Source organism: Cibotium barometz, chromosome 14 (genome assembly GCF_041138505.1).
Source record: "Cibotium barometz isolate CiBa-2024 chromosome 14, ASM4113850v1, whole genome shotgun sequence".
Classification (NCBI taxonomy): Eukaryota; Viridiplantae; Streptophyta; class Polypodiopsida; order Cyatheales; family Cibotiaceae; genus Cibotium; species Cibotium barometz.
In genome coordinates this window covers 3734374-3746760 of record NC_141059.1, presented here as the reverse complement: position 1 = coordinate 3746760, position 12387 = coordinate 3734374, and the positions used below count along the sequence as shown (strand labels likewise).

The 12387-nt window shown below is 47.0% G+C and overlaps 1 protein-coding gene across 7 annotated transcripts in view; it reads left to right on the top strand.

Annotated features, from left to right (window-relative positions):
* Nucleotides 1-12387, top strand: part of LOC147631567 (armadillo repeat-containing protein LFR-like) — a 151730-nt gene that overhangs the window by 57838 nt on the left and 81505 nt on the right. For all 7 annotated transcript variants that reach the window (XM_086808086.1, XM_086808084.1, XM_086808087.1 and 4 more), the window contains exon 3: nt 9695-9864. In XM_086808086.1, the coding sequence (XP_086664212.1) occupies nt 9695-9864 (170 nt within the window). The remainder of the gene's footprint in view (nt 1-9694; nt 9865-12387) is intronic.

Genomic DNA, 12387 nt, shown 5'->3' with positions numbered 1-12387 from the left:
AAGCAAGGAGCTTGGCTGCGGCTGTGACCCCTCGAGAGGGTCCTTGTGACGAAGATCTGGTATCTGGGGTACGGAAGGAGAGGGAGGAGGAGATGGAAAACGCGACGCTGGAGAGCGAGAACGCTCCTCCAGAGCCAAAATCCGCGCCTTCTGCTGATCCAACTTGGTTGTTTGGTCTGCGATTGCTCGCATCATCTGCTGGAACATGTCTTGTACACTCAAGCCGGGTGCCCTCGCTGGGCTGCCTGGTGCACTCTGGTCCCATGGTTCTGGTTCTCTCTCGTCGCCGAAGTTCGCCATAGCGGGAATATGCAGTTCCTTTCCGGAACGATATCTGACCATCCACTATCTGTGTGGGAGACTTCCGGAGGCTTCCGGAGGCTAAAAACCAACCGTCCTTCGAGGGACAGGAGTCACTCCGAAAGGGGTAGTCCACCGGCGTCTAAAAACCAACCACACGAGCGAAAAATTTTCTGGTTTTCTTTGCTGAATCTTTGTCCTTGAAGTAGGCTTTGATACCACTGTAATATGCGGAAGCTTCGGAGAAGGATTGGTACTTCAAAACTCAGAAAACAGCACTCTTTTCGCGACGGAATTAACGCACAAAACTGAAAGACGATGTGCAGAAAAATAGAGAGAGAAGGGGGAGATTGAGCAGGACACAGTATTGGGTCCCAATTACCCTCTGTAGGGCCCCCACCACGGATGGTGTATTTGCTTTATTAGAATGATGTAAATCTGAAACAAAATACAAAGTACTTGACCTTTTCTTGGCTGGAAAACCTGCCCTTGACCTTCAGTCCTTCACCCCTTAGCTTTAGCAAACCCTTGGCTGTCCTGGCCCTTGAATGCTTGATGCTCTTGGTGAAATATGAGATAAATGATGGGATTATGGGCTGGGGTATTTATACCCCTCCCTTCATGCAGTCGGCTGGCTTCAGGACAGCCCACGACTGAGTATTTTTATTAAAATACCCACACACTTAATAAAGTGTTTTCACACTTGTTTGATGGCTGTCCAGCCTGCGCATGACTCTGGGCAGCACCCTGGCTGCTGGACATGCTGCGCAGAGGTGTGGGACTGCCCCCCACACCTGGCCGCCTGCTGTTCTAGGGTTTTACACTCTGTCGGCTGCCTGTCCAGAGGCTCTGGAGCTGGCCGACTGCCCCTCCAGCCCTTGCCTTGGCTGGTGGGCAATATCTTGGGCCCTCCTGGCCCTTTGGGGGTGGTTCTATACCTCCCCCATGCCCATACTAAGTATGCCAATGCAAAACCTTGCCCTGGGGTAGCGCTATGGGCTGGCCCCATCTCTACATGCAAACTACATGCCTATAGAGGCCTGGCATCCACTTGCAAACCAGATACACAGCACATCTGACATCATTCCAGAGGGAGACTCACAGCGCGGACAAGCACTGCTTCATGTGCAGGACAATGCACACCTGACCTTGGACTCATGTGCAGGACAATGCACACCTGACCTCGGACGACTGAGATGGATCCCTGGCTGACTCGTCCCGGACTGGGCTCACATGGGACCAGTTCACCATCCTAGGTCCTGCACCTTCTGTACAGATATGTCTACATGGCATCCAAGTGCGGGATGCACGTGACATATACCCAGAGTGGAATGTAAATGGATGTACCTGATCTGTCCCATAGGTCGGATTCGGCCTCCCGTGGACGTTAATATAACTTTCTTTCTTTCTTTCTTTCTCTCTCTCTCTTACAAACAAAAGCGAACATGCTTTTTCTTTGTTTTCTCTCTCAAAACTGTTCCTGCGATTGCACAAACACCTTCAGCCTTCTTCTTGCAAAGCAAACAACCCTACTAACCACCTACACCCTCATCACGGGTTTCTTTGATGAAAAAGCAACATGCTATCTGAAAAAACAGCAGCATGCATAAACAAAACAGCAAGCTTCTTGAACACATACTTTTCTTCGACCTCATTTTCTCTACCTACCGACTTTCTCGTTCACGAGGCATGCTCTGGTACCACTGTCAAATCCCCATAGATCTCCTCGTAGAACGCTCTTGGTATGAGACTCGAAACCTGCAAAAACAAACCAGACAAACAAGAAGGGGGTGCAGGCCTGACTCACCACCCAACCATGACAGTCGTAGTAGGCAAGCCCACAGACTTGGCTGTCCCCACCGAGCCACGAGCTGAACTAACTAGGTTGACGTATCGACCAATCTCTACCTCATGACACCCCATACCGCCACGAAGCTACCCTCGCGGGCCTCGAGACTGCTGCCGGCCTCGGCCGCGTAAAGCAAGTGCACGTCTGCACTAGATCCAGGCTCCAGACCATAGAGCTCTCACAAATCACGTGAGACTCTATATATCTAATGACTAACCTTGGCCACCCTTTTATAGGCTCTTGGCTGGTCATCGGGCGTCCACACTTGGGCGCCCGCTCGTCCATACTTGGGTGCCCGCCCGTTAGTCTGTCCCTAACTCAGCTCGCCAATCAGCCTGCCTAACTCCAAACTTCCCCAAACCTTGAAGCTAGTCTTGTGTGCGTGTAGCACACGGTAGATACACATTGTGCACATGACATATCTCAAGTTTACAAGCTTAATGGGGACAACTACCCTATGTGGGCTTATATGATGCGTCATGTTTTGGTTGCCAAAAATGTATGGCTGTATGTGGATGGCACTGAGGAGCGTCCTCTTGCACCTGCTCTAGCGGAAGGTGAAGTGATTCCCGCTCATCCTCCTGCAGGTCCACCTCCTCGTCTTCCTCCTACTCAGCAGCAACGTACTTGGGATGCTAGGGATGCTCAGGCCCATGCATTGATTGCTCTCTCGTGCCGCAGGCATATCATTCCGCACATTCGTTCTTGCACCACTGCAAAGGGTGCTTGGGATACCTTGGCGGCATTGTATTCAGGTCGCAATGAGGCTCGTGTAGCTTACCTTTGGGGCAAGCTTGAGACTGACCGCATGCTTGAAGGTGACTCTATCGATCAGTACCTTACGCATGTGAAGGACCTACGAGAGCAGCTCATTAACATTGATGAGGTTTTGACAGGTAGCTATCTTGTTCAGATAGTTTTGTGCAACTTGCATGACTCTTATCAGACATTTGGCACCACTTTGCAGTTGTTGGCTGGCAATGCACCTAATGCGGTCACTTTTGACAACCTTGTGACTCTCTTGCTCAGTGAAGAGCAATCTCGTTCCCAATAGGAACAACATGATGTCTGCTGACCCAGCAATGGCTGCTCCTTTTCGTGGGAATAGATCTGGGCCTAAACCTAGCCCATCGAATCCTCCCAAGACAGAGGACAAGCCTGAGAAGAAAAAGCGTTGTAACTATTGTAGGAAAAGAGGACACACCATAGAGGAATGCAGGAAGCGTATTGAGAATGAAAAAAAGAAGTTGGCATCTTCTTCCACAGGTGCAGATCAAGCCAATTTGGCTACACGTGTCAGCCTTGACACTTATATCTTCATTGCCTGCAGAGATGTCTTCGTATGCTATTGCTTTTGATGACTATGCTTTATAGTCTGTACTCCATGGTATGCATTGTTTGGCAGATGCATTTGAGGGGGGGATTCTACTTGCCCACATGCAGTTGGTGATGCCTCATGGTCACTTATGCTGGTCTATGCTAGACACTTTCTCTCATGTGATGTCTATTGGAGTGCCTTTTATGCTGTTTTCCCTTGCAGCGGGATTGTTTCTACAGTGTTGACATTGTCACTTTCTCACATGTGATGTTTACTAGGAGTGCCTTTTACACACTTGGCCAGTGTTCTCTTGCTCTCATGGTTTTGACATGTCACATGTATATTGTTCATTGTGGGATTATGCATCTTTACACTTGCCATACATGCCATTGATCATGGCATCGCTGAGAGTTTATCTATCCTCTCATAGCATTGGCTGATGCCCGCCTCGAGCCCCCACTTTCTCTCCCCATTTTCAGCTTTTCCCATTGCTGAATTTATACTTATATCAGCCCTACCATTGCTGATTTTTCCTCATCAGATCCTCCATTGATGAGTATCACTTCTGCAGCTTACACTGCATGTCTCACAGGCATGACTTTTGGATCCTGTTGCCTTTACACATGTGTATATCTGCTACCTCTTCTTATGCTTATCACTGGTGCAGTTACAGAGCATTGATGTGGATTACATGCAGTTCAGCTTGGCATTTGGATGCTTGCCTTCAGGGGGGTATTATGCGATGCCTCTTGATTTGATGTAGTTGATGTCCACATGATCTTTGCGATGCATTTCTGGTGATGCATTTATGTGCTACTGTGCTCTAGCATTAGCACTATGACATTGGGGATTCTCCTTTTTCCCGTCATATAGTGCTTGCTTTTTCCATTGGCACTGTAGTTCACTCTTATTGTGGAGCATAGTGCTGTGGAGCATAGTGCGGGGCAGCATTCACAGCTTTATCACCCTGCTGCTACCCGTTCACACCATTCACTTGAGGGGGGTTTGTTGGTCATGTCCACTCTCGGCTAGTTTAGGTGTGAACCCAGCTTACTCACGGGCACTTTTTCCCTGTGACCGGACATAGGTTTTTTCCCCGTGTGAACAATGAATAAATTGACGAAGATGCGGTTGCGATACTGCACCGATTTTTCACAAAGCTCAGCAAACACTTCCTCTAGGATTCGGGGTACCAATCAGCACCACAAACTAGTGCAAATCAGTCTCGAACAACAGCTCGGTACGGTGCCAAATCCAGCCCCGAAATCTGTGCCAAAACAGTCTCCAGAATGGAGCCTCAAATCTGCCCCCGAGGAGCTCTCAAATCAGTCCCTGATTCCTTCAAAACAACCCTAGAAAAGCTCTCAAGACTGTCCCAGATTCCCCCCAAAAACAGCCCGAGAAAAGCTCTCAAAATTGTCCGAGATTCCTCCCAAAAACAGCCCCAGAAAGAATGGCCAGGAGGGAGTGATGAAGAGGGAGAGAAATCTGCTGTACGATCAACACTTTAGAAAGTTGCTGTATTGTATGGCCAGTTGTCCAAAAGAGTAAGGCAAAACTGCTGCTGTACGGCCAGCACACTGTTGCTTCTGTACAGCCAGTGCTGAGAGGAGAAAGTGAACAGTTCAGGTCAGCCTGCTGCTGCTGTACGGATAGCGAAGAAAGAGAGAGAGTGCTGTCCGCTGTACGGCCAGAAGAGATGCAGTCGGCTGCTTGCAACTGTGTACCATCAGCGCACAGAAGGGGGGAGAGAGGAGGTGCCCCACTGCTGTACCACTGTACGGCCAGAAAAACAGAGAGAGAGCTACCCACCTGTATGGCCAGCAAACTGAGAAAGAGAGCTGCCCTACTGTACGGCCAGCGAACAGAGAGGGAGTGCTGCCCACCTCTACGACCAGTGAAGGAAAGACAATGCGAGAACTCTGCAACTGCTGGCCCCCTGTATGGATATCATGATGTGCATCCATCCTTCCCCTTTTATAGAGGCGACCACCCCAGAAATAGCTGTGCTTTTCTCCTTTTATGGCCAAAAGTGACTGATGTGCCAAAAATATCAGTTTTATGCTTTTCCCAAGCTTGTTAGTCAAGTTTGCTTTGGGCGCCTCCTGCTATCCACATGTTCATGTCCAAAATAATAATAAGTCCAGCATGTCTTTAATGATGTGAACACACCAACTTATAAAGGTTATAAGTCACTTTATATGATAAAAATCCCATGCTACTTTTGCTAAGAAGCCGTCTTTCAGGCCAAACTTTGCCGATAATTGCTCTAGCTTTCTTCTGTGGAAAATCCTCGTTCACACCTTGGCTCTGATCAGTGTAGGAAACATTGGTCAAGATTGAAAGGGACCAAATGGTGATATCCCCGACATCTTATAAGACAGTCGTCCGCAACTGTATAAACCTGATACGAGTGAAAAAATACCCTTCAAGTATTGCAAATGGATTGCCATAATTTATTATTAAAACCATAAGTTGAAATCCGCTGTAACCATAAGAGTATTCGGCACACCATGTCAGGTTGCATCTGCCATACATGTACTGTCATGTGAGGCTACATAAGTCACACATGTTCCGGCATGTCACATGATGTGTTCCATGTCAGTTGGTTGAAGCCTTATATTGGACATCCTCTCTCTATTGTCCACGATGAACAGGAACTAGACATAGTAGACAAAGCTGAAATTATGGTTCCGGAACAGATTCTCTTGCATTGTTTCAAGCACGACTCCGGCCGAAAAGAAAGACAGTTCCTCACGAAGTTTCAAGACCGAGGGACATGTGAAGTGGTGTGGCTTGACAAGAATTTCTTTGAAGATTATCCGGTATTATTGATGGACTACTTGGAGGCTTTGCAGCTTCCGTCAAGTTAAGCAGAAGGGGATGTCACATGCATCCTGCACTTGGATGCCACGTGGACATATTTGTACAATAGGTGTAGGGCCTGGAGTGGTAACCGGTCCCTTCCGAGCCCTAGTCCGGGACGAGTCAAGCAGGGTTCCACTCTAAGCGTCCAGGGTCAGGTGTACAAGTCCCGTACATGGTCTTGGTCAGGTGTGCAAATCCCGCACATGGAGCAGTGCTAGTCCATACTGTGAGTCACCCTCTTGCCTTAGCAATCTGTTTTGTTCCAAGATTACTTCGATGAAGTCTTCATTGTATTGTGGAAGCATTTTTGTAGTTGTGGTGTCTTCTTTGTAGATCTCTCTTTCCATATCTTCGAAGTCTCTCTTGACATTGTAGAGGCCCACAGTTTTACCATCCACGGAACGTTCTCATTTTGGGTAACCAAGTTGGGTCACAACCTGCAGCTCTGATACCAATGTACCATGCAATAAGTTGATTGTTGTAACACGCAACAAAGCCTTCTTTAAACGTGTGATTTTATGCAATTCGACTTTATTTTGAGAGAGAAGAGAAGAGAGAGAGAGATAGAGTCAACACAGTATTGACCCACTGCCCCCCCCCTCCCCCCCCCCTCCCTTCGCGCATGAGTATTTGCTTGTATTTCTTTTGGAGAACTTTGTACAATGAGTATGAAAGATGACTGAGGACTGCCCAATGCAAGGACGAAGTAGACCGAACGTAGGTTGAACCATATGTTGTCCAAGCTCCCTTGAATAACTCTTCAATGATCATTATGCAAACCCAAAACTGAGGGATGCACATATGTTGGCTGAATGCTGAAGAGGATCTTTGCGGAGGCCTTGGGACTGTACCACAGTAAAGTGTTGAATGCTGATTGTATGTGCAAGGGCCGGAGGCTCTAGGCACACATCACCGCTCTTTGACTGCTTGTAGACTTATTTGTGATGGATGGATTTTGCTATGAACTTGGCACTTGCTTATATATGATTTTTGGCTGCTGGTCGGTTCACTCTAGTGCTGTTGGCCTGTTTATGGGAGAACAAAAATGCCAAAATTCAGGATTAAATGCTGCGCATGTTTCCTATGCTTATCCTTTGTGCTGGCTGGCCTGCTGCTTGTAAGCCTTTTATGCTGGCCAACTACTGCTTGTAAGCATTTTATGCTGGCCAACTGCTGATTGGAAGCATCTACAGGTTGCCAGACTGGCTGCCCTTGCTCTCCATGCTGCCTAGATGATGGCTGACCTTCTGAATATACTAGCTAGGCTAGCTATGCTAGCCGACATGCCTAGTAGAGGTGGCATAGGGTCCTTAGACCCACATGCAAGACTGCCCCCATGATGGGGTGCCTTACGGGCTGGCCCATGTGCGTATGCACCTATAATGCTTGCTAATGCAATGCCTAATGCTAGGGTTGACCTCTATCTACATGTACCTATCTAATGATTTCTCCGAGTTGGTAAGAGGACTGACACATGCAGCCATGCTCTATGGCTTTGGAGAGTGACCTATGTAGCTTGTGCCTGACATGTCCTAGACAGGGGCTCACAATGGGGCCATGACATACGACAAAATGTTCCTAGAAAGGTATTCCTACTGTAGAAATGTTGCATTGATGTAGAGCTAGTGTGTCACATAGCACCCTAGTGCAGGGTGCATGTGTCAGCCAAGGTGGAGGTCAAGGGGTGCACATGCGTCCTCAGTAGAAAGATGTTGGGAAAAGTGGTACCAAAGCGTAGCACTAGGAGATTTTCACAAAATGGATAGACCGGATGTTCTCCATCACCTTAAGGTTTTGGGGTCTGGATGGCTAGACCAATTTGTGGAAAGCCCCCGTTAAGCGTGCATTGGCGTGAACACAACTGGGATGGATGACCTCCCGGGACTTGGACGCCGACCCATTTTCCAACAGGGTATCAAAGCCATGGGTGAAAGTGTAACCTCTGAGCCATTAGAGAAGCCAAGTTGAGCCATGAAAACATGGACAAAGTTCAGCCTTTGAACTAAGAAAAAGTGGACAAGTTGGCACCAAGGGGGGATGTTGAGAAAAGTGGTGGAAACCCCCAGTTAAGGGCGCATCGACTTGAACACAACCGGGATGGGTGATCTCTTGGGACTTGGTCCCCCACCCAATTTCCAACAAAAGAGTGGGTGAAGGACGAGCATGTATGTGGTGGGTGGACAGAGATATGAGTGCATTGTTTGGATGTACGAGAAAACATAAATTTACTAGCCAGATTGAAACAAAGAAGCCTGTACCCTTGTAAATTACGCATGGCCACTCTTTGTGGGACGTTGTGGTGTTGCTTCTCTTATCTCTTTGCCTCACCTCATTTCCCCCTTCCTCTCGAGATGGTGTCTCTTACCCTTTTGCCTACGAAACATTTTATGGCAATGCAAATGGTGTTTGGTGCTGATGCCAACATGGTCTATTTTACGAATGGTTTAGATGTATTGAATCATTTTTCACATTCTCATTCAAGCTTTGTTCATTTGTAGAGGTACTGCTTACCCGTCAATATTCTGCTTGTGTGCTTACTGTGGCAGTTTGTGGGCTTAACAGCTCGAGAAGTGAGCCAGGCCGTTGTGTCAGGTTGAACTGTATAGCCAATCATTATCATTGTTAAGCTGCATTATAGGCTTTTTCCAACCAATTTTGTGAAGTGGTGCTCGGCAAGCTTGCTCACATATTATTTTCTAATCTTTTTTCTTCCCCATGTACACGCTATGCCAGCTAGTCTTACATGTGCTGTCCAGAAATCCATCATTTTCTATTGTGGGCTTAGCCTCCCAACTCTTGCCATCACCCTTGTTGTTAACCCATAGAATGGCCATTCTATGGGTTGACACTTGTCTAGCACTCTACAGAGAGACCCATGATCCTCTGCTGTGGTGTGCTCGACATAGGACCTTTCTCTTCTCAAACATACTGTTGCTTCTTTGCCCTGTTAAGTTTATGTTGCCTCTTGTTCATATCCAAGGACCTCAAAGGACGACCATGTCCATGACAGCTCCAGATTTGAGAGATTCTCCAGCGATTCAGAGATACTCCCCCACTGAGCGTGGACTTGGTGAGGCCTTCGGCAGTCATAGACTCACCTATACTTGCATGGATGAGGATGATGATACACCCACATGAATAAACTTTCCATGGGGGTCCCAAATAAAGCCCCTGGCGCTGTGTATACGACTCTCTTTCTCACTGTTTTACCCTGCATATTTTGCCTTGCTGAGAACTTGTGTATCATGCATGCTTTATGTACAGTTGTTATTTTTCAGATCTTTGATAAAATGTTGCCTGCACTTTCCCTTTATCAAATGGAAATTCTGCCTTTCACTCAGCATTTGTGTATTTTGCAGACCAAAACAGCAAGAGAATTGTGATGGCTTTACAAAGCGGTTTGAAAAGTGAGCTCACATGGGCTTTAAATACTCTCACATTACTGTCTTCCAAAGAAAAAGACGATCCAAGGAAAGATGCAATGCCTCTTGCGAAGATTCCAGGGGTCCTCGATTCTCTCTTGACCATGGTAATCAGCTCGATTATATTCTTTGATTCATACCTTTTCACAGAAATGACATGTTTTTAAAATAATTTAGTTGAAGTGGGGAATTGATGATACAGATCATGCTAGAGGGGGTCAAGGCTGAGTGTTTTGTCACACTGAGGTGCTATGTGATACACTGGCTCATTAGTTGTGCTACACTTGTACAGCAGTAGAACCCTGTAGGGATATATTGTCGTATGCCGTGACCCCATTGTGAGCCCTAGTTCTGGTACATGGCAGGCATGAGCTACGTAGGTCACATCTGAAGCCTTAGGGTTCGGTATGCGTGACTTAACCCACTTGGAGAACAATTGCATGTAGGTCATCCTAGTGTAGTAGTCTATAGCAAGCATGTAGAAGCATTAGGCATCATAGGCATTAAGGGCTGCCTTAGGGTGGGCTCCCATATGGGTTGCCCAAGAGCCACAAAGGGCCAGCCATGGGCCTTAGGTCAAGTTCGCCAGCCCTTGACATTATGCCCAGTCGATCAGCATGGAAGAGGCTCAGTCGGCCAGCAAAAATGGCCCGCAGCCACACATGCATGAAAGCGCCTGCATAAACAACATTTTCAGCCTGTCGTGGGGCATAAGTCATCAGGTCAACATGCTTATGAAGGGGCTGACTGCAAGTTAGGTGTGTCCTCCTAAATAGGTTGACAGCATAAAGATGGCCGACTTCTTGTGGGTGTGCCTATATAAGCTGCCCTCAATCCAATTCATTTAATCATCTAACTCTTGCATAATTTAGCATTGAACAAAGCACTTACCATGTGTGCCTAAGTCCTCCTTGAGCATATGTGGGTGTGCATACGAAGTGGTTTTTAAAGTGCCTGCAGATGGCATGATGGTTCAGCCAACGTCTAGTCTTCTTCGTCTTTGTGTTTGGCATTCCATAGTCAACTGTGGTCAATAAGTTCTTGGTAATGTGTGCATTGTAAAGATGTCCTCCAAAGTAATAAAAGCAAATACTCTTGCTTGCTGGAGGGGGCCCTTAAGTAGGTAGTTGGGACCCCATATGCTATCGACTCTCCATCTTCTACCTCTATAGCTCTATTTCCTTGTTTAGGGATTAAAGTGGATTGCTTAAACTCACTTCGATCATAAAGGGGCCTTGCTGTGTGTTACACGTACCGGTTGTATGCCATTGGTATCAGAGGTTTGGGTTGTGACCCAACTTGGCTACCTAAGGTGAGAGCATCCTGTAAACGGTAAAACTGAGGTCGGGAAAAACCACCCAACCGACCACCATGTCTAGAGAAGAAGAAAGCTTCAAAGAAGACACCACCGAAGAAAGCGCCAAAGAAGACACCACCAAAGAAGAAATAATGATTCTGGCAAAGCAACAAAGATTTCATCCAAGAGTTGATGGGGTAAAAATCTACGACTTGAAGCAAAAGAGGTAGAAAAGCCTAAGGAGTAGGGTTCCACGGAATTTGAATGCATGCTTCTCGTGTGGAGCAACAAAGACGTCGGGAACTTGTTGAGGAATGGAAGGCCAAGTGTCATGTGCATCCGTTAATTTGGATGCTTATGGACATGTATATTCTCATTAGCAACTATATGGGCAGATTTAGAGCTGACTTTGTAGCCCTACAAGCTCCTGGAAGTGCCCAAGATGTAGTCCAATGGTTGGGACACCTTTTGGGCATAGTTTGGACACAAAATATGACTTTTTGGACAAGATTGTGGAAAAAATAAGCAAAACCGACTTGATTACGAATTCATACCTTTTCCTTATAAATAGGATCATTAGGCATTCATTAGGATCATCATGCAAAGATCAAGAGGATCCATTTGTTAGAGTCTGCAAGGCAGCAAGGACATAGTGGTGGATTAGCATAAGCTTCTCTTGTTGCACGTAGAGAGCTGCACGAATCTTTGGTATGCATCATGACCTGAACATCAAGGTCGCTGAATACCGGCGCCTTAACACGGAGTATGCCACCATTGGCTCCGCAAAGTCTCAAGAAGACCAGGTCATCACATTACTGAACAAATTGCCACCTAGTTGCTTTACTTTTGTCATCTAGACCATTAGTTTAGAACCGATGCCTAACCTATATGAGTGTGAGTGCCAACTCCTGCGCTTCACTCGGTTGCATGACTAGTTTCACTCCAAGAAGTCATCTTCTTCCTCCTCTACTCAAGAGGGGGCCCTTGTGTCCAATACCACCTCTACTCAAAAAGGGCAGTAAGGGAAGGGGAATAGCAACCAAGGTAATCAAGGCAAAATCCAACGCAACAACACTGATCCCAAAAACATGGCCTCAGACACCCACTCCCTACTGGCAGAATATTCCCAAAAACAATAGATACTGCACTCAGTGCCAAATGTCTGGACATGTTGACGATGAGTGCCGCATTAAAGCCAAGGAAAATAGAGGTAACGACCCCAACACCAACAACTCGAATCGCCAAACCAGCCAAGGTGGTAGTAATGCCCCAAATTGGCAATCCAGAGGAGGTAATACTCCAGCACCTACTCTGTAGGGTTCCCCACCAAGGA